This window comes from Thunnus maccoyii, chromosome 13 (assembly GCF_910596095.1).
Source record: "Thunnus maccoyii chromosome 13, fThuMac1.1, whole genome shotgun sequence".
NCBI lineage: Eukaryota > Metazoa > Chordata > Actinopteri > Scombriformes > Scombridae > Thunnus > Thunnus maccoyii.
Window position 1 is genome coordinate 23,937,314 of NC_056545.1, and position 23,574 is coordinate 23,960,887.

At 38.4% G+C, this 23,574-nt stretch overlaps 2 protein-coding genes across 14 annotated transcripts in view; one reads left to right on the forward strand and one right to left on the reverse strand.

The window, feature by feature from the left end:
* Nucleotides 1-8,511, reverse strand: part of pcdh1a (protocadherin 1a) — a 223,645-nt gene extending 215,134 nt beyond the window's left edge. For all 13 annotated transcript variants that reach the window (XR_006099480.1, XR_006099481.1, XR_006099482.1 and 10 more), the window contains exons 1-2: nucleotides 8,318-8,511; nucleotides 7,817-7,958 (exon numbers count right to left, since the gene is read on the reverse strand). The gene's annotated coding sequence lies outside the window, so the exon portion shown is untranslated. The remainder of the gene's footprint in view (nucleotides 1-7,816; nucleotides 7,959-8,317) is intronic.
* Nucleotides 8,512-16,985: 8,474 nt separating this feature from the next.
* On the forward strand, nucleotides 16,986-21,675 carry LOC121910813 (protocadherin-10-like). Its single transcript, XM_042432149.1, has 4 exons — nucleotides 16,986-19,556; nucleotides 20,414-20,475; nucleotides 20,563-20,675; nucleotides 20,983-21,675. Exons 1-4 carry the CDS (start codon nucleotides 17,028-17,030, stop codon nucleotides 21,252-21,254), a joined length of 2,976 nt encoding a protein of 991 aa, XP_042288083.1. The 5' UTR covers nucleotides 16,986-17,027; the 3' UTR covers nucleotides 21,255-21,675.
* Nucleotides 21,676-23,574: the final 1,899 nt, after the last annotated feature.

Sequence of the window (23,574 nt, forward strand, 5' to 3'; positions counted from 1 at the left end):
AATTATAATTGGTTAGATGAAGCACTCCTATAGGTGCTCCAAATACAGAGAGGAAGTTGAGAAGCTTTGGGAGAGATATGTTGTATAGATTGGTACACCTTGTACATATACACTACTCAGTGTTTCAGATCTCTAAATGACACATTTCAATGACTAATCACGGATGTTATACTCAGAAATGCCAATTGCCAGAAGGCTTTTAGTTTTGACAAGTTCTGCCAAATAATCATCAAGCTTTTGAATCACTATGTTGAAAAGTGGCACTGGTATGACATGGACACTAACAAGAACTGACACATACATATTCATTATTTTGGTGTGCAGCTGCTAAAAAAATCAAAATTATTAAAAAATTATCTAAATCTAGTCTCAGCCTATGCCAACAAAGTCATATTATGCTGTATGGTTTGTTTTTAATTTCACTGAATATGTTCATTGAATTATAATACTCATAAATCAACAAGATTATTTTGTGCAAAAGAAACAAGAATGATTTTTTTTCTAAACAAGAACCCAAACCAACATTTATGAATCATAAGAACATTGGATTAATATGTTGCAACAATATTATTTCCTGAACTGAGTATTATGTATTAAATCCTGCTGGGAAAGTGACAGAGTACTATAACCTTAGTGGATAGGTTAGTTGAAAGCTAGATCAGTTAATTGCTAGATTTACCTGATAATCTGTAAATCATACATTACAAGTTGAATCAATGATCTAGCATTGGGATTAACGTGACGTTTGAATTCAGTCACGAAAGAAGAAGCAACGGTCATTTATTTTGGTATGTGTCATATTAGAAATATTTAGAAATCCTCAAAATTTACTGCATTTTCCCTGTGAAAATATTGTTTTAGCTTGTGAAGAGGAAGACTGATAAAACTCTGTCCACATATTATCCATATTCCATTAGAAAAAAGATTAGACAGATGCTGACCTCTACAGGTTTGATTCTGCCTTGCATTCTTGACAGATCCCACCTCACTTTATGGAGCATATTAAGGGGCTTTTATTCAAATTAAAAACTAAACAGTGTTTGTAGGCATGTGTGTCTATAAACTGTGTAGATGTTTCGAAATAGCATGACACTAGTTCATTAAAATGAGCAAAACAATGAGCATGAGGTAGAATAAGAAATGCAGTCTGAGGCACTGATAGATAATGAAATGTCTCACTGGAGCCAAAATGTAGTGTAGTGGAGCAACAGGGAGGCAGACAGCTAAACCAAATAACTGGGCTATCAGCCTCTACTGACAAACAGCCACAAGCCTGACTGAACTGGGAAAAATAGAGCAGTGGAGAAGACATGGTGGCAATGGAGCACAAAGTGGAGATGACAGCCTTTAGGACACAAGTGACAGCAATTGAGGGTAGACTGAGTACAAGTGAGTGTCAGGCAGAGGGAAAAGCCATGCTGGTGCATCAAGCATTAATGGTGACTGGCATATGAGCTAAAGACAGATGCAGGGGTCTCATTCACAAGGTCCTCTGGCTGAAACTTGCTGCTTACTGGTCAACTGAGGAGTACATAATGATGTTTCACTGCACAGGGTTTTAAACCTTATTTATTTGGGGAAAGTATGCCTGTACTTTTCACTACTGCCAAGCTTCTACTTTTGTTCAATAAGGTCCACTGTAACAGTTCATGTTGCATTCCTTGCATAGTGAAACTGACTGTCATGGTCATCTCATTCTTGAAGTGTAAAACAACCACAAAACAGCACTTACATACATGAATCAAATGAACATACATTGACACTGATAATATTTGATATATAACAGTGACTGCTGAGGGACATTCTGATATTAGGCCTCTATTCTGTGCACTACCACTCAAAAAATTTAATTTGAGAAATGAACTAAAGAGTATGGCCTTATATGGGAAGACATATGGGTCCGGCACCAGTTGACAGAAATGGCCAACCTGTCACACTGACTTTACTTTATAAATAAAAATGGTTGCACATTTCCAAGCATGATGGGAAATAAGACGATAAATTGTTATAGCTATAGTGCGTCTGCATTTGACAAGGCAGACAGGACTACTAAAACACAAATCAATTTGAAACGTTACATGAAGTGGTGGTGATGATACATCTACTGTCATCATCAATCACATATTTGTCATGTTTGAAAGAAAAATTACATAATGTAATGCTCATAATAAAAAACCATTAAAGTCAAGCCTGGAGTGACATTTTGGATAAAAGCAAATATTATATAGCAAAGTAAATGGGTGGAATTTGATGTCTTATTGCCATTAAGGTATAACATACACGTCAAAATAAGCAATTCAGCCACTTACTATCAGACCTCTTAAAAGAGTCACTTACTATAAAACACCTAATTCACTTGCCTCTCTGTTGCAACAGATGTTAAATGATTTTGTTTTGTTTTTTCACAGTATAATGCAATAATAAAAACATGTTATTGCATTCTCTCAAGTCCATATATCTTGGCACGTTTAAATTTTACTAATCTGCTATGTACTGTATGTTTTAATGTTTTATTTCTTTTTTGTTTGATTTACTGCATGTTTGTTTTTACTACTGCAGTATGACTAAATTGTAGATTTTTACAACATGGCTTGTCTGCAAGCTTGAACTTGAACTGTTCTTCTTGTAACGTTTAGGATAGTGTTTATCAGCTTGTTGTTCTGTGGTATATGAATATAGCTTTTTATTATAGCCAGGACATCTTACAAAATGCAATTTTCTTCAAAACATAGCAATGTATTCCCTCTTATCACCAGTACTAACTGAATCATTGATGAAAGCAAGGGTCAAAAACACATTGTTTTGCAGAATGTTTTAGACTAGCTATCCAAGGCCTTGCTTAACATAAAGAGACAAACACAGAATACAATAAAAGGTTTTGTTTGTTTTTTGCATGCAGTTCCCAAGGATAAGGGATAATGCACCTTGTTTAGTTACTGAGACCGCCCATGTAACATAATAGCAGCATATACTACTGCATAATGGTTAAGATATGATAGTGAAGTGCCATAACCCAATATTGCCACCGCACTAACTGCAACCACTCTGACAGCTTCAGTTATCATGATTACCTGACACCAGGGGCCTGTGTCACAAAGCAAGTTTAACTTAGTCTGGCTCTCTTTGAGTTACCTGGTTTCACTGTGCATAACATTGATGGCCCTGCATTACCAGAATCACAAAGCTGGTTATCAACTGGCTCTGCCTCTTTTGCATGAACGTGCTCAAAGCCAGATAGGAAAACCCAGATTTAACAGAGTTCTTAATTACAAGCATCATCATCAGAACCATGAGTGGAGAATGTAATGTGACATGAAATGAAACAGTGACACTTGTGGGGAAATGAGATTATTGCAGCAGCAAAAGGGGACAGCAAGGTGAAATACATCACTGTGCAAAGGTTTTCAGCACTTTAGATGTTTAGATTCTTATCAGTTGTGCAATACCATTAGTGACGTGTCTTGATTGATCCCAAATTCATACTGCATAATGACAATGACCCCAAATATACAACCAGAATCATAGAGAACCATCTTTAGAGAAAAGAACAATAAGTCCTGCAACAGATTCTCCTCCACAGAGTCTTGATGTCAAACATCATTGAGTCAGTCTAGGATTACATGAAGAGACAGAAGCAACTGAGACAGCCTAAATCCACAGAAGAACTGTGTCAAGTTCTCCAAGATTCTTTTAACAATGTACTTGCTCAGTACCTTGAAGAACTGTGTGCAAGTGTACCAAGAAGAATTGGTTCCATTTTAAAGGCAAAGCATGGTCAAATTAAATGGTTTGATTTCATTTTTTTATGTATACTGCACTTTGTATGAAGTTAATTGAGTAATAATACCCAAATATTTGAAAGCCATAAATAAGGGTGGGAAATATAATATATATCTATTAATAGGTTTGGCTTTTTCAACATGATCAGTGGTATATGGTACGTTTTCTTTTTTGTTTTTTTGATACAATAAAAATACTTGATGTACTTGAGTGATGTAAGGCTGCTTCTGCTGAAAATGCAGAGAGGAAAATAAGTTTAAGGTGCAGTGTGTAGAATTTAGTGGCAGAACAGACTTGGCAGAAATGGAATATAATATTCATAAGTACGGTTTCATTAGTGTATAATCACCTGAAAATAAGAATCGTGTTTTCGATCACTGAGCCCTTTATACCTACATAAAGAGCGGGTCCTGTTCCACGGAGTCCGCCATGTTGCACTGTCATGTTTCTACTGTAGCCCAGAACAGACAACCAAACACTGACTATAGAGAGGGCCTTATGTGTTTTTCACAAGTTTCAAGGCCACTGTAGGTTCTCCTACACGCTTGGGTGGGGAGGTTGCAATCTGCAACCTCACCACTAGATGCCACCAAATCCTACACACTGCACCTTTAATGTCTGATAAGGTCTATCTTACCAAAATGTTGCATTTATAATTTACTGGGAACTAATAGTGTCAGGATTTTTTTTCTAATAAAAGACAACAATTGGTAGGGCGCCCCAATAGCTCAATGGTTAAGGTGCATACCAAACAACCACAACGTCCTCAGTTCTGTTCAGTTAAATTCAATCCAAAAGGACTGAACAGAATAGCAATTAATATAGCAATTAAAATGCAGTTATAATGGTCCCTAAATTTGTATTTAATATGGTAAACTGTCCATCAGTTTGTTAGAAGCCTTGTTTTACACCCAGACGGGAAAGCCTGGAACAGTGATTCTATTGATCTATAAAAATATCTACTGCTCTTTATTACTAGTCACTTTTTTGTAAACTCAGTACCTATGTGCATATCAGGATCCTGTTGGAATGATGAATCAATTTTTCCTGTGATCTGACTGGTCAGTAGGTGGGCTGTTGACAGGTTTTCATCTAATTAGCTCTGGAGCAGGTTAGCCATGCAGCAAAGGTTGCCATGGTGATCTCTACCCCTGTTAAAAGCAAGCAACTTTTGTGATACCTAAAGTTGAACTCAAAGATAGCTGGCAAACTTTTGTGATACAGGCCCCTGATGAGAAAGATGTGTTACTTGAGGGATGACTGAATTAAAAATCCACAAAATCTCTTTTGTTACAATCTATTTCCAATAGCTATGATCATGATTCAAATAACATTTAAATGCATTTTGTGAAAGCTATAAAAGTCCGTGTTCACTGCACAAGAAGCAAGAACATTTTGGTATTTTATCCCAAAACTCAAGTCAGATTCACCAAACTCTCTTAACTGCATGAACTTGTCGTAAATCGCTTATTTCAGCCTGATGAATGTAACCTGTTCATGAGGTGCGTATTCGTGAGATGTGATCATTAGCATAATCCATGCCCCTAAATGTTGCCATAGAAGTTTCCATGTTCCACTCCATTTGTGGGCAAGTTTCATTCACAAAAAGTTCCTAAAGAGTAAAAACACAGCACTGCTTGAAGTCCTGCTTTCAGAAATCAGAAGACAAATACATAACAAATTTAGGAGTGTCAGTAGTAGAGGATCTGAAACAATTAGAAAATATGAATCCAGCTGCTTTGTCATCAGAACAGCTCTGCACTGTGACAGAAATAAAGAGGGAATGCTTTGACGTGAAGTTAGATGCTAAAAAACATCTTTCTAAAAGGAAAGTGCACCATGGTGGGAGGCGGTCAAGGGATGTGACAGTCACAGAGATATTAGAGGAGAGAATATTATAGTCTGCAGGTGATATTACACTGTCAGCTACAACACAAGATGATGCTGGACAGAAAGCTGCAGAGAGACACAGAGGCAGCTGTCAGAGTGAGAGAAGTTTCCTAGCAACTACTGAAATGTAGAAGTTGCTGTGCCAAAATATGGCCATAAAAATCATAAAATCTAAAAAAAAAAAAAAAAAACCCTTTCATGATGATGAAAATATGGTAAACAGAATAATTATGCATTAAATTTGTTAATGTCGGTATCATATTTAAACAGAGTTAATTCACATTAAAGCATTATAATTATAATTCAAACAAGTGTTTCTCCCCAGTGAAGACAGGCAGAGATGATCTATTCATCACACGTACAACAGGTCTGGACCACTTCAAGCCATACCTGAGAGAAAATTCTAGGCACAAGAAAACTAACGAATGCCACAAATGTTCTTAAATTACTTGTACTGCATCTTGAGAATGAATCTGTTTGAACGAGTGCTTCTTGTATTAGGCTCATTGTGTTTTATTAATCTGTGTTTATATGTTTGTGTGTAGTAGCAGTCCAGGTTTACCCTACCCTTTGTTGACTATCTTGGCCCTTAGTTTGTTTACTTTGAAACACTGACATGAATGAGTCAAGGTGACTAGTCATACCTCTGAGACATGAAAGCTATATGGCTGACGGGATGATAACCCTCAGCAGACCCAAAACTAAGCGAGGAAAAAAAAGACAACACTTTTGGTTAATAATTGTCAGTTATTGATTGTCTGACACAAGAGGAGTGCACTCTTCAGAAGGCTGACATAATAATAAGTTTGTGATAATACACAATGACAGGAGAAATAGAAGGGGCCAAAAATAAAAAAGGAGGGTTCTGTACTAAAATGTGAATAAAATACTGAAATGCAAGAAAAAGTTAAATGCTGAGAATAAATCAGCACAAGAACCAAGATGGTATATGAACCAACAAAGCAAAGCAGAGCCCATGTATTATTGTGTAAATGGCTTAAAATACAGACATTTACAGCATAGTTCACAAGTAGATTTAAAGTCATTAAAAACATGGAGAAGACAGATATGTTTTAAGTGTGCAGGGTCTAAGGATTAGAAATTCAACAACAAAGGACAAAACAAGCTTTAAAGCCTCACAGTAAGGGACACAGTTTTCACAGTCTGAGCCAGAGCAAATGTGATCAGGCCTCAGATTTGCATTCAGTTGACGGTTTTTAATTTACACCTAGCCAAAACTATCCATTCATTTTCTTCACCACTTATCCTCTTGCGCATTGCAGGGGAGCTGGGGCCAATCTCAGCTGACATTGGGTAAGAGGCGGGGTACACCCTGGACAGGTTGCCAGTCAATCACAGGGCTAACATATAGTACAGAGACAGACGACCATTCACACTCACATTCACACCTACGGGCAATTTAGAGTCACTAATTAACCTAACCGGCATGTTTTTGGTATGTGGGAGGAAGCACAGAAGGGCCCCAGCCGGCCGATGGGTTCGAGCTAATGCAGTCTAATACACCAGCCTTGTAATAAATCACACCTTCATCTAGGTTATAATGTTCGGTTTTTGTTTGAACTGTTTTGAAGAGGTGCTGAATCATGTGTGTGGTCTTTTTAGAGACTCTATAATTTGTGGTGCTGTTGATCTGTACTGTGTTATACTGAGAGGTGTTTGTATGATTTGTCCAACCCCATTTATTATAATAATGAGGGTAGACTAATTACCTTTTAGTAGAGTATAGTATTTTCTTGCACAGCTATAATGTATTACACTGCATAGGTTTTCAGTAAATGTAGAAAATAAACTGGCAACTGAGTATACTTCCACAGAAGGACACACATTAAAGTTTCAAAAAGATTAATGGGTAACCTCAGAGGCTGTTGAACAAGGAGGAATTACCAGACTGCTCTTCTATGAAGGGCACTGTGACGAAACCAAAATTGACAAACAAATCCTGCACAAACACATTGTGCATACCCAATACACCACTGACTTATTATTACATCAAGGATTCAACACCACAGACAGCGCCAACTTTGACAGAAAAGCAGATCATGTGGCAAATTAATGTGAAGCACATATTAACCTGCAGCACTACAGAGACCCAACAATGCAACGGCTTAAAAACGGCTTTACTCACCATTAAAATACCTGGAGGAGGCAGTGCAGGCATGGACAGTCTCAGGATAACATCATAATATCCTTGCCTGCAGGTAAGGTCTCTCTGGAGGGTCAGCTGTATTATATGGGACATATGTTTCCATAGGTGTGGCATGGCTCATCTATATTCAGTGAAAATATGAAAAAAGTAAGGGAAAAGAAGCTTTCACATGTAGCAGTGCAGTTACAGTCACAGCACGTTTGAGGAAGTTATAGTGAAAGCTAGGTCCACTAACTTACTTCTGCTGGCGCAGTAACAGTAACTCACTGAAGTGATGACAGGCAAAACAATATCTTTATGAACTGCCTTAGCCAGTCTCTGTCATTATACCATGCACTCAAAAATGGTCATCGTTTTAGTATGGTATAAACCTACTGGGTATGCTGTAGACTTTGGGTGCTTAGACAACTCCAAAATAACCCAACGCCTGCAACAGTAGCAGCCTGTGGGAACATAGGTGAGGGGTTAAACGGGCCTCACCTGCCTAATTGCTAGCCGCCGAGAAGTTAGCTTTGCTGGCATTGTTTGTATCTGAAGTCCGCCTGTTTTCCTCCTCCCTTCCGCCCCAACTGAGTCCTCCTCCATACTGCTGGTGTAAACTTTGTGTAACACGAAAACTTTTTGTGCATATTTGACATTAGCAAGCTAATGCGACACAATATGGCTGGCTGCTGACTTACCGCACGCGCCGGTTTTGTACCGATGAAGCGCGGTCTGAAGAAAGTTTAAATTGGGCCACGCCCACCTGCACGGAAGACCTGTGCAATAAAACGCCACACAAAACATAGCATGTCAAACTGTGGAGACTATTAAAGATATACAGTATAGATGGCGATCTTTGACAAGGTTTGACATCACTATCCTAGTGGAGCAATGTCATTAAGTAGCCTACACAATTAAGTAGCATACGATACGATTTTGAGCTGTTAATAGGCTACTTTACCCCCACCCACATACACACAAACTCAAAATTATGCTTTTCTTTTTGTTCCTACAGTTGGATGTTTGAGCTTCACTGTGCAGAATGATGTATGTGAAGAGTTGGACACTAGAAGGCTGTTTTCATATTAATCTGCCGAAAGTGGAGTTTCTTTGTGCTCATGGAAAATCCAATTTTAAGGGGTATGCCTGCAGCATGATTTGTGATGTCACAAATATTTTGGAAGCCAATCCTGGTCCAATATTCAACTTACACAAGTGTGATGTTTAAACTTGAAGCCTCCAGCGCACAAACACTGAGAATAGACTTTACAGTGAAGTAGGAGAAGTGTGGTGTTAAATTAATGAGATGAAAAATTATTTAATCTCATTAATAGATACTGGATTTTTAATGAGGGAGAAGGAGTAGGTGTCATTTTAAGGATTTTAACAAGATAACTGAACTTTTTTGTGAAAAAAACATCAGACACAAATTGTTATTCAAAGTAGAACATTTTACATACATCTTAAAACATGTCTTTGAGTCATTACATTTTCAGAGGCAAATATTGTACTTTTACTCCACAATATTTATCTGACAGCTAGATTAATTACTTTGCTGATGAAAGTTTTACATACAAAACATATGATTGTAAAATATGATGCATTATGATGCCTGTAGATTAAGCTATCTAACACTAAACAAAGTGGTTAAAATTAGTTAATTGTATTAGGCTATTTACAGATGTGGTCTTCCTACTGTGACATGTCAAAACGTCCTCCAAAAGGCCTATTGCTACTTTTACTTAGAGGCTCTGTGCACCAACACAGGTATTTTCAATAACTGTAGCTGATTAGACTTCTGTTCAGGTGGAAGGTGGACAAAGCTGCACTGGAATTAGGCTACATGAGGTCACAGGCTACTTTATTGAGAGAGATGTCAATCAAGCAAAGTCTGTGCAGGTGCAGTCCTGATAAGTGATCTAGAGGTGGAAGTCATGAATCACTTTGCTGATTCAAATCTCTTTGTTCAGTTCAGCTCAAAAATTTGTTGTTACTGACTTTTTTCCTAAGCTTGACGGTTACATCACCATTCGAATACACTTCAGTACCTACATAACTAAGTGAACACATCAGCGTTCAAATGTACTTTACAACAGTAAGTGAACACATCACTGTTCTTATGACTCCACGTCCAGTGCCGACTCTGATGTCTTCAGTTCAGTAGTATGTTCAGTTTATTATAGTTGCTTGCTACAGAAGCAAGCTGTCACATTCAGTTCTGTACACCAGCCTATACAAGCACTGCACAAAAGTTTAGTATTATTTACGATACAATTATCAGATTCATATTGTTTCTGTAGCTTTAGCAGTCTTTTAATATGCTTTAATGAGATAACATACTGTGAATCCCAGTGGAGCTGACAACAGTGATCTCAGTCACCAGTGAGGGGAGCTCAACTGCTAAAAGCTATTCAGTCAGCGACAATGGTGATTCAGTAGTCAGTTCACTTTGAAGATTTGTTGATAAAAACTCCTTTGTACATGTACTGAAGGTGGTCTAATTAGCCAAAATAATTTAAATTACCTGTGTGGATTTACCATAGGTGTAAAAGGCCTTTCAAGTAAGGATCTGAATACTTCTTACACCATTGCTGAATGTAGACCTCAAACAATTTGTCAGTTAATCGATAAGTTGATCTACAAGCAAAACCTGAAAAATGTTACTGGTTCTGACTTTTCAAATGTCAGAAATTGCTGCTTTTCCCTGTTTTATATGACTGTAAATTGAATAGCTTCGGGGTTTATTGGTCTGTTGGCTGAACAAATATGAAAATGTCACCTTGCGATGGGCATTTTTCACAATTTCTTGACACTAAATGATCAATCAATTAATCCAAAAATAATAATGCCTTGTAATATGTGATTGTTTGAGTTACGGAGAAGGGGTACGGCCATATAAGTGTATACTTCTTCCTACTCCTTTTCAGACATATTTATTTATGTTTATGAGACATAATTTATTGAGAGTTTGCTGGATATGTTTACTGTTCATTTTATTTGTAATTCTTGTCTTGTTTTTGTTTTTTTATTTGTTAAAAAATATAGAACTGGAACACAGCATAAGACTGACTTTGTGCTACTGGCAGTTGCACCAATGTCTAAATGTTTAGCCCACATTTGGTGGGCTAAACATTTAGTTTAAAACAGTACCTTATACTAAGCTATTTTTATTGCTGTGAAACTGCTATAATTATTTTCCTAATTTTTAAACCTTGTATTAATCCCTTGTCATATTTTTGTGATGATAAAATAAGAATGTCATGAGCAATATTTTCAACTTTCAAAGTTTTTTTGTTGTTTTTTTTTTTTAAATATTATCAAAAGTGGCAAGTGAAAATGATAATATGACATCTGGGATTTTGTTTATTACATTGCAAAAACACTGAAAAGCCTTGAAATGTAAATATCAAGCCTTTGTGATAGATGTCAACACATAACAGGTCAAACTCAGTCAAGAGTAATCTCAGCTGCTGTCTGCAGTCTGCCTCTCCTCTCCTGCAACGTAATGATCATAGCAAGAGAGGAGAAGCTTCTTAAATTGGCTGTCTAACAGTCTGTTCTCTTGGGAAAGAAGACCATGCTACACAGACTGAGCAGCCTCTCTATTGATGCATACTGTTGGTGTGTTGTATCTCAGAGACATCTGCTTGTTGGTGGAGTAGTTGTTCAGTCTATCCATATCTGGCGGTGACCTGAATTGCTCTGTAATCTCTGAGTCTGCATTTCAAGAGACACTGTCTTCCTCATATGCAATATTGTCCTCATTGTCTGTTGTTGATGTGTGCTTGTAGTCATTACTCTGATGACTTCTTAATAGCAACCACTAGTATGTGGATAAGGTCAGGGTGGGAGTAAAAAGCGTGAAACGTTATCATCACAGACAGTGGAAGCATCCTTTATCCTGCCAATAGTCACATTGTCTATTGATCATGGTGATCTTTCATTAACCATAAACCATGATTTGTACCTGAATTTAAAGTCCCCCTGCGCTCAAAAGTATTTTTCTTGTTGTTACTTCACTTGGATGTTTGAGCTTCACTGCAAAATGATGACACTAGAGGGCCAAAATTTCTCTATGCTCACCTTAAATCTGCATTTAAGATTTAAAGAATGGATAAGTGGGAATATTGACTGAGAGTCTGGTTATAAATAAGGTACAAGATGAAGGCATAAAGTGCTGCAGATTAATAACATCCAGATATAGTCAAACACTCCAGTGTGCAAAGAGCAAATTGATTAGAATAAGTAAATAAAAAGGTATGTCTCAGTCCCTGATGTGCAAAGAGCAAAGTGTTAAAAATAAATAATAAAGGCAAGTTTAGTCCATGAGCAGTTCAATGTCAGCTGGCCTGGCAAAGGCTGATGAGTTGTAGAGTCTGATAGCAGCTGGCAGGAATGACCTCCATCGCTCCTTTACACACAGTTGAATGACTCTGTTGATAAAAGTGCTCTTTAGCTTGGCTGACATGTTGTGTAGGGGGTTTCCAGGATCGCCAGCAGTTTTGCCAGCTTTCTGTCCTACACTACCTCCTCCAGTGTGACCAGCTTGGATCCAATGGCAGACCCAGCCCTCTTTATGAGTTTATTCAGTCAAACTTTGCTTTGATTCATTCACACCGGCACACCACAGCATAGAAGATGATGCTCGCAACAACAGACTGATAGAACATGTGGAGCATCTTGTAGCAGATATTGAAGGACCTGAGCCTTCTCAGGGGACATCTTGCATCTAGCAGTTAAACTTTTCAAATAAAAAAATATTAGCATATACATAGATTCAGAAATTTTCAATAAACGATAGGGAGAAGATGCTATTTTATTTTTAAGTAGGCAATTGAACTTTTGTTTATGGAAAAACCACATTAGACACACATTATTATGCAAAGAAGAATATTTTTCAGTGTCTTTAAACATGTCTGGGATCTTTAGTCATGAAAGCAGTCATACCTAACCTTAACTAAGTAGTGTCCTAAACTAAACCAAGATCAGAAAGCACATAGTTATCATATGGGTTATTGCACAGGACACTGACAAAAACCTATTTTGTCATTTAGGTATAGGGACTTGTTGGTTTACCAGAAGATTTGATGTCTGACACACATTACTATTGGTTATTATCTTACTAATGTGTTCAATAAAACTGGTAGTTATAATTCATTGTTTTGATGACTGGGTTTTATTCCTGAGTTTGAATTGATCTTACAGAACCTATACATACAATAAATACATTGTTGGGCACTATAATGTGAATCTAAGGTCATCCAAAGGAAAAGCTTTGCAATATAAGTGCATCTTTGTGAAGGTCATAATTTTTCAATATTTTTGTTGAAACTGTATCACATTGAAGTAAATACCTAGTCATTTACCATTCTTTAATAAGTCACCCTTTACAAAAAGTTTATGAGCTGGTATTAATGGCTTAATTGATAGTTAATGAACATTTACTAATGCTTTAGAAACCAGTTATAAGCCATCAACAAGAACAACTTTTGGATTGCCAGGTTGTGTAAAGTCTTGAATTAAAGAGCTAGATAAAAAGCTAGTGTCATGCTGGAGGAGGATTTTTCACAACCTGTTCATACTGGCTATTAAGAGATCCCCTCATAATGCTTCAGTGTAGGTGATGGGGGACAAAATTCACAGGCCTCCTTTCATGCAAAAATGAATTTAAAAGTTTATTTGAAGCTAAGTTGACTAAGTTATATGGCTGAATATTATATAATCTATCTCACATTATCATCAGATAAACTTTTAAATACACTTTTGCTCAAAACCTGGTGAAAACAGTGGATTTGGTCCCCTATCACTTACATTATAAGCACATTTGGAGGGGATCTTCTAATGGTCAATATGAGCAGGATGAATGACAGAGAGCAAAACCTCTTTTGATATTCATATTGGCACCTGACTATTGTCTTAAGACACACATGAAAAATTGTGAACCTATGGCTTATATGGCTTATAATTGAAGTAGAAAGCATAGAAAATCAATGTAATAAAGCTGTTAAATACTTAATATAAACCCATTATATAGGGCACCAGTTTATAATGGGCATATAAGATTCAGCACGATATTCCCATATGATGATCAGCTTATTCCCTCCGTGGACTGCACGCATGACATGACACGAAATGTCATAACGTCACTGTTCAGTGAGGTAGTGATTGCCTCATGCACACATTCATTTATAAATGGGAAAAATATGATTATTTATGGTTCTTGTCTAGATATAAAATTGATATGAAATGGAAATAAGACAGAATAATAAACAGGTTATTTTCACCACTGACTCTGCCTTTCCACCCTCCTGTGGCTGCGGGACGCCCAGACAAGTATTTAATGTTAGTGATTCTAGAGGTTTTCTGGGCCAACTATCACTGTCAGAAGGTTCTCACGTGACAACTCCAATAACAACTCTGCTCTTACCTGCTCCTCTTTCCTCTGATGTTTATGTCAAGTTTCAACAAACACATTGAGCTTAGTTTAATAATGCAGGTGATGACCTCATGAAAGCCCATGTGCTGCTACTGTAAATTGGTTGAAGGCTGGGAGAAGGGTAGATTCACATAAAAGTGGAGCTGTTTTATAGACAGCTTAGACACAATCTGTGTTTAATGTCAGAGGTCACACCTGTGAACAAAATATTAATATAAGGATGAATATCAAAATACTGGCTCTATTCATTTTATTATTACTTTTACTATCTATTTTACTATTAATTCATCTTAATTAACAATTTCTGTAAAAATCTAGGACAACAGACTTTAAATCTCATCTCCTCCAATTCCTTTCATTCTCTGATTTTTCTCTACTCTGAAGAAAAAGAGAACAACATTTTCTTGGTGCAACAGAGACTTTAATAATGAACACGATCAACCAAGCGCAAGAGGTAATATCCAAATGGACTTTTTGCAGACTATTGAATTGCTTAATTTATTAATGAAAATCTATGTTTACAGATGGAATACCCAAAGTGGAGCCAAAATCCCTTTTTTTCTGTTAATGTTATTTGTTCTACTGATTGCATTTGATAAACTCAAACCATCACTTTGTTTCTGACCAACCCACATGTGAATGTAGGCACATACTCTCTCAAGGCCAGGATCACAACCTTTACCCATTTCACAAGACTGTCTATATTAATACTATAATAAAACAGTTCCTACAGCATGGCTGCAAAAACTGGAAATGTAAAGGCTACTATGTGGCAACGGATACAAAGGGGAGAATAATTGTTAGAATTTACTTCATAACCATAGCTATCAATCATGCGAGAAGTCATCCCTGTCAGTTTGCTTTTGGCTCTTCATACCAGGTGGTGCAGAACATCTGCAATGTTTTCCAAGGGGTTAAATGAAATTCAAAATAATTAGTTGCACTCAGAACATGTTACATGACAGACATTTTACCATTTAAGCAGAATGCACAATACTGTTTGCAGCTAAAACCGATTAAGTGTTAGAAGCTGCAGAATATAGGCTAACCTAACCTAATCCCACAGTTTTAAAGCTGGAAAGTAGTTAAAGACAAAGGGATTGATATCCTACTTTTGCCCTTGAGTGAGAGAATGACGGAGGGAGAGAGAGTGTATGTGCATGTGTGTGTGTGTGTGTGTGTGAGAGAGAGAGAGCAAGAGAGTGACAGAGAGATAATCTCTTTTGTATTTTTGATCCCTAAATGTGGTGGTTGTGTCCCCTTATCCCAGCTACTTAGTTTCTGCACTGCGTAAGTGATGCCATGCACTTAGGCTGTGAAAAGCAGGTCAATATGACCACTGAGAGAAAACCACATGTGCATCACATGGATAGCCTTGGGATTATTTCTCACAAAATGTCTTAATTCCTCTGTTCACTAATGATCCAGGGAAAATGCCCTCTAATCTCCATTCCATTAATTAAAAAGAGCATGAGCCCATGGAAAACCTCACCATCTGCTGCAGTTTCATTCCTGCAGACAGATTGTGTTTTCAGTTTTTAACCAGGGGAACTGGGTTTTTCAGAGCAAACGGGTGGAGCGTGCATTGAGGTGGATGATAAACAGATACAACTGATCTATTTGAGTATTAATACACTGAAATAGGCTGTAAAAAGCTGTTTTATACAGGAACAATCTGGGCTAGGGTGCTATAATGATGTTGCTGAATTTGAGCAGCTTCCTCAGGACAGTTTTTCTTACTTTTACTTCTAACTTGCAGACTTGATAGTTATTTAAAAGTACATTTATAGTAACTGTTTCTATGATAAATATATGGACTTTAACTTTTTAATGGAGTTTTTCTGTCATACTTTTCTTGTATTCTTTAAAAGAATTACTATCATTCTTTTTCATTAAGTAAGGTGTTAAAAACTGGTTTGTGTTTAAGCTTCTTCTCTTTTTCTCTGGTTTGATAAACTTAAACACTTTTCACTTCCTGAGACTTGAGTTTATGTTATTATTGTTGAAGTTAATAACATAAACACAAATTTATGGATTTTCATGTCACTTTTCTTTCACATACAGTTTGATAATTGCACATTTCATAGGCTAAAAAATCATGCTTTGATTACAAGAGTTTATTAACAAGTTTCTGATGCAATCCTTTCATTCCAAATCTCCAGAGGAACAAGTTCATTCCACAAGCTTTACCATCTGAAGCTGTTACAACAATAGTTCATTAAGTAAATCATTTTAAAAAGTACCTTGATTAATAATCATCCGTCTGTAACTGTAACTTTTTACTTGTATAAATTAGAGTGAATATACTGCAGGAAGATTTGTTTGTATCGGATTATGCTCAACAATTTCAGTTCAAAATGATGAAACACACTTAAAAGAAACTGAAACAACAACGTTTGACCTACGGTCGGAGACTAGAGGCTGTGACATAAATGTGATCGGGCTAGTAGGCAGGAAAGATTATCCGAGCAGATGTCGTTCCCCCCCCCCCCCCCCCCCCCCCCCCCCCGTATTGGAACAGTAGGGCCAATAATAAACACACGCACACACAGACACACAAAACGCACACTAATCTGAGATAGGCTAGTAGCCCTTGCACATCTCTCTCTCTCCTCTCTTTTCTCTCAGGCAGGCAGGCGCTGTTCCAGTCCCACCAATGTTAAGTTTTTTTCCAGACTGTATTTTACACAGTTCTGTTTTAATCATCTTCTATGAGTGGTAGACTAGAGACACAGTCCTTGGTGTGAGTTGCGGAATTGATCCAGCCTACAGATGGACACACAAGGGGCGAAGAAAAGACTCTGTGGGAAATGGCATGCAGTGTGCCGTCTTGCGTTGTTCACTTGTTTCCTGGATGCAGTCTGGGGACAGATTCGTTACTCAATCCCAGAGGAACTGGAGCATGGAGCTTTTGTTGGCAATATTGCAGAGGACCTGGGCTTGGATTTGGATAAACTCTCTGCGCGCAGATTCCGGATAGTCTCAGGTGCCAAGAAGCAATATGTGGAGGTAAATTTAGAAAATGGAGTTTTATTTGTCAACGAAAGAATTGATCGTGAAGAACTATGCGAGCAGAGTTTATCTTGTTCTTTTCACTTGCAAGTGGTCATAGAAAACCCCCTGGAGCTGTACAGGGTAGAGATAGAAATTTTGGACGTGAATGATAACTCTCCTAGTTTCCCGTGGACCGAATTTAATCTGGACATATCGGAGTCTGCTGCGCCAGGATCCCGTTTCCCACTTGAGAGCGCACAGGATTTGGACGTGGGATCCAATTCGCTACGCACCTATTTGCTGAGTGTAAATGAACATTTCCTTTTAGATATACAGACGCGAAGTGATGGCAGTAAATTTGCAGAACTAGTCCTACAAAATCCACTAGACAGAGAGCACCAGAGTGCGCATCAAATGGTCCTAACAGCAGTGGATGGAGGCGCGCCGGAGAGATCCGGCACTGCGCAAATTGATATTACAGTTTTGGATGCAAATGATAACGCGCCTGTGTTTGATCAGTCATTTTACAGAGTGAGACTTGCTGAAAACGCACCTAAAGGCACAGTTGTCATAAAACTCAATGCGTCCGATTTAGATGAGGGTCCCAATGCTGACATCACCTATTCATTCAGCGGCCACGCTCCCATCAAAGTGCGACAGCTTTTCAGTGTAGACTCGCGCACGGGGGAAATCAAAGTCAAAGGAGTGATAGATTATGAAAAGGCCAGGATGCATGAAATTTATGTCCAGGCTAAAGATAAAGGTCCCTCCGCTGTAGCAGTTCACTGTAAAGTACTAGTGAACATTTTGGATAAAAACGACAACCTTCCTGAGGTGATTTTAACATCAGTGTCCACACCTGTGCAGGAGGACGCGCCCCCGGGGACAGTGATAGCAGTCATCAGTGTAATGGACAGAGACTCAGGGGAAAACGGGAACGTGGACTGTGAGATCCCCCATCACGTCCCATTTCAGCTCCACTCATCCTTTAAGAACTACTATACATTAGTAACGTGTGATTTTCTAGACAGGGAGGCAGTGGCTGAGTACAACATCACACTCACCGCCCGAGATATGGGCTCCCCACCTTTATTCACTAGGAAAACTATTTTGGTCCAAGTTTCTGATGTGAACGATAACGCGCCTCATTTCAAACAGCCTTCCTATACTGTATATTTGACCGAGAATAACGCGCCGGGGGCATCCATTTGCTCTGTGACCGCACTGGATCCAGATTCTGGTCAAAATGCGTACCTATCCTACTCTATCCTGGATGGTGACATACAGGGAATGTCCGTGTCCACATACGTGTCCATAAACTCAGACAGCGGGAACCTCTACGCGCTGCGATCCTTTGACCACGAACAGCTTAAAAACTTTCAGATCACAGTTCAAGCTCAAGACGCCGGTTTTCCGCCGCTGAACAGCAACGTTTCAGTGAATATCTTTATTTTGGATCAAAACGACAATGCACCCGTAATTGTGTCACCAGTTCCACAAAACGGCACGGTACCCACCGAAGCGGTGCCCAGATCAGTTGACGCTGGTTACCTTATCACCAAAATCAACGCGGTGGATGCAGACGCAGGTCAAAACTCGCGTCTTTTTTATCAAATGCTCCAAGCAACAGACCCGAGCTTGTTCAGCATTGCTCTGTACACAGGCGAAATCAGGACAATACGCCAGTTGGTGGAGAAAGACCCCACAAGGCACAGACTGGTCATTCTGGTGAAGGACAATGGTCAGCCACCCCTTTCGGCCACAGTTTCCATCATCCTGTCAGTAGTTGACAGCCTGCCAGATTCACAGCCCGATTTGGGTGACCTGTCACTAAGCCCACATCACAACTCCAACTTCACCCTGTACTTAATCGTGTCTCTGGGCGCAATCTCCTTCACATTTCTGGTGGCTATAATTGTCCTGGTTGCAGTGAGGAGACTGAAGGGCAGACCGTCCAACAGAGAGTCCAACTTCCTCTCCATCAGCGAGTGTTGCTGCTGCTGTTCTCGCTCAGAAACATCTACCGCCACAGAGGTTTTCAAAAAGTCCAACTTAAATGTTCGGATGTCTTCCGGCGCGTCCGGCTGCGCAGAGGCAAACAGCAACAGCGCACTTCCTCAGGTCTATTGCTATAAAATGTGTCTGACACCGGAATTATCTAAAAGTGACTTCATGTTCCTCAAACCTTGCAGTCCGGTAATGTCAGTTCAACAGAATAATGCAAAGAGTACAGACTACCTGACGTCTGGCTGGAGCGCACTGGACCGTAATGAACTGACCAACAACAGAGCCGCAACCCCAAACGAGGTACAGTAACTTCAAAATATACTGGAAAGTGCAGATGAAGCCTCTTATTTTATGTTGTTTGCCGGCAAAACAGTAAAATATTAACTTTTCACTGTGGGAAAGATAGACTTTGAAATCAACACAGTAGTTGGTGTAAGTGTTACACTTGGGCCGATCCAAAAACTACATCCACTCTCTCATTAGTCGTCCTCACTTCAATTAAAAATGACAGAAAGGTTGAGTACAATAGCAAATGTAACAGTGCATTTCACACACTAGGGGGCGCTCCAACAAGCTCTATCATAGACCACTCTTTATTACTTTTTGTTTTTAAAAAAAACTTGTCTAATATAAATGGATGTTAAACTATAAAATGTTATAATGATCTTAAATGTCAAGAAGGATTAGATGAACATCATAGATTTGTTATTACAAATTCTTCAAACCTGGTTTATTGTCTGTAGGATGAAAACAAGTTTCAATGTTTTATGTAATCCAGTAGAAAACATAGCCTCAGTGCTGTGACAGCATACCTTGCAGTCTGGGTGAATTATCAAAGTGTGACAAGGTGTTTGACACAGGGATAAAAAGTGATGCAGGGATAAAAAGAGAAAAACATTTCTACCCTAGACTTGAAGCTTTCTCTTGATCTTAACACTGCCACTGCTGTATTTGTGTTCTAGTCAGCTACACTGTGTAATGGTTTCCAGCTGTTTCACTAAAACTTGACTTTCTCTCTATGGAACTTATCAGCTATTGGCTTCCAACATAAACAAGGGAGGAAAAAGGCGTGTCACTGTGTCTAGGCATAAATGCAGGGCATTTGTACTTGAGCTGGTCACTGATTTAAAAAGTTTTTTTATGTTTCAACTGTGCAGCTTAAGTATTCCAACAAGGACTGGACTTGGACCAAGAACCAGCGCAACTCGGCGTACAAGAGGTGAATACAGCTCAGCCAATTACAACACATCCACACACACACATGCACACAGCTAAATTTATACTTGTGTTGTCTCTATCTTTTCAGGTATAGTTCAGCAAATATGGAGGGTACACTTACACGTCAACAAAAATATGATGCTGATGGGATTTCCTGCTCTGTGGCACCACAGTACTGGACCTGGGGAAGCCATATGAATGGTAGGTGGAAGTTTGGGCTCATCAGGGTGGTGTGTGGCAGGTGGAGGTTCTCCTTATGTCTGTACTTAAGGATTTAGTCTGAAATATAAAATGGTAAATGAAAAAGCAGACAACACAAGGCCCCCAAAACGGAGGGGATTTTAATGCATCAACATGAGGATTGCTTAAGTCGCTGCAAGAAGTGTTATTTGAAAAATAGCTGAAATTAAGATGCCTTTAAAACCACCTTATTCACATGAAGCATACTGTATGTAAATATGAGAAATAATCTTCCGATACAAATTGTAATTTATGCACATTTTTACAGACTGCAAGATGTCTCTTCAAGAGGGAGCAGTTCCTAACTACTCATGGACTCCAAAGTACACTCAGCCTCATTGTGAACCACCAGACTACCAGCACAATGTATACATTCCTGGCACCACGTCTGGATACAGCACTCTGAAGCTCGCACCCAGAGGTGAACTGGATGTGTATAACACCTTTTCTACTTTTGGGAAGAAAAAGAGATTCATCTCAAACTATGAACAGTCTTTTGACAATGATGATGATCTCATAAGTAATGATATCTTTAAATGACACACCAATTGTACTGTATATTCTGTGTATGATACATATGCCATTAACTGACTGGTTCCATTATTAACTATGAATTGCTTCACTATAGTGGAAATATTGCTCTTGGAGGCTAGCAGACTATATTTCTCCTTTTCTTGGTGTAATTTAATACCAATCCTCACCACAAGTATATTTTTATTTTTGTAAATACTGAAATCAAGTAGGTCTATTATGAGTTACAATGAGATCTCCAAGCAGCAAAAAATGACTTTTCCATCAATTTAGTCTAGTTTGAAGGCAGTAATCTGTCTTGTTGGTTCTCAGCAGTTCATGATTTCAGCACAAGGGTTATCCAAGTACCAGTCACTTTTCTGTAGCGCCGCCTTTTTGTGTTATAGCGACAGCTGTACTGAGTGCAATTCTGTGTGTCAAAGATGTGAAATAACTGTGCAAACAATAAACCTTATAGCCTTCAAAGGAAAAGCTGCTTCAAGATATACTTTTACACCTTTCATTGGTGGAGGATACGCTGTGTCAGAGACTGAGGTGATTATGTATTTATGTCACTCTGAAATAACAGCTAGAGTCACATGAGCATGAATTTCTTCGTGAATAAATAAACACATCAACACAAATACAATGTAACAGGAAAGCAGTGACAGTAAACTGAACTGATCATTTTGCCACCATCAAGAGCTGACACTGAAGATTCTTTGTATCAGAGTGAGAGCGTAGTATAATAAATGTATTCACAATTACAGTATGTGAGCTTTGTGCAGATTCATAAGATCAAATGCAATCTCATGGCAATGAGAGCACTGAATAAAACGTGGCAGGAGCACAGTTAGCTAATTGGCTTCAAAACTGCCTCTCAGTAAGCAGAGAAGAGTAGAAGTAAAAGAGCTGCTTACAAATGCAGTCATTTTATGCACGGATACTGATAATGAGATTCAGTTCCACAGGGGTCACAGGTATGAGCCCTTGAGTCATATTTTGGGGACACCAAATATAACCCCACTGCACAATTTGAACCATTTAATCCTGCTTCCCCGCCAAAGAGGAATCAGAGGTTGTGTTTACAGCTCATCCCTCTTGCTCAGTCTAGAAATAGAAGGCAAGAGCACAGTCATGGCCAGGTGGATCCTCACTATATGACATGAAGACCTGTGTTTCTGAAGCTGTTATTATTGTTGTGCTGTGACTTATGGCTCTGAGTGCCATTTAACCTTTTCTCGTGACGTTCTTAGATAGTGAACCCAGGGTTTTAAACTACCACTGTGGAGTTAATCCCCAAGATCCATCGCCTCTAACTGAACTACCGCAGACCAATGGGGTAATCTGGGCCTGACTGCCTCACTAAACCGCTTCGTGTTAGAAAAATATGAGTGCCAAGGGCCAATTTCAGATTTATTTTGAAGACTCTGAAGACCGAATCAGATGGATAAAACCTTTGAGGAGAATCCCTGTCATTTAGAGACTACTGGAACACCCAGAATTTAAAACACATATTCAGATAGGCTCACTACTTTATCCTGCCAATAATTACTAATAGGTGAGCCAAGATTTATATTTGGCTGTATCACAACCAGTACCAAAAATAGCCAGGCTTAGCAGTCATTCTAATACATATGTCCCATGTGCTATAAGCACAGACACATATGTGCAGCTTCTGTGCCATGTAAAATCTGTCCAAAGGCCAATTTATGTTGCTTTACTTCTCTTCAGCTCCGACCTTTCTCCACAGTTTTGGCTGAGTTGAAGAGTTTCCATTTATTCCACTAGGGGGTGCCTTTGCCTCACAAATACCTCTTAAATTGCTACATACACTCATATATGGTGCATACAGTAAACAAACGACCACATTTAGTTTCTATTATAATATATATAATAGTAATACACACATATATTATCAAAAACAATAACAAACAATCAATATAAGATAATATTAAAAATCCATATGAGCAAACAGGACCCTCTATATCTCTATTACAAGTAATACTGTATCTGCACCAGACAAATAAGAAATAAAATCAATAATTTATGATAGATTTTTATCTATCCTAGATAGTTCTTGTCCTTTCTACCTTCACATATGACTGTGACAATACTAAAAATGCTTTCAACATTTTTGTTCATTGCAAATTTGTTACGCATTTGATCATTAAAATGTACATCTGAACTATGTGCGATGGGCCATTGGGTCATTCTACAAGAAGGAAAATCTTAAAACTGGAGATTTTGGCAAGTTATGAGTATATTTCTTCTCTGGGTACTGTTTAATATACAGTATTTTATTTACATTCTACCTAGTTTTACATTGAAATAATTTAGCTTTTGTTCA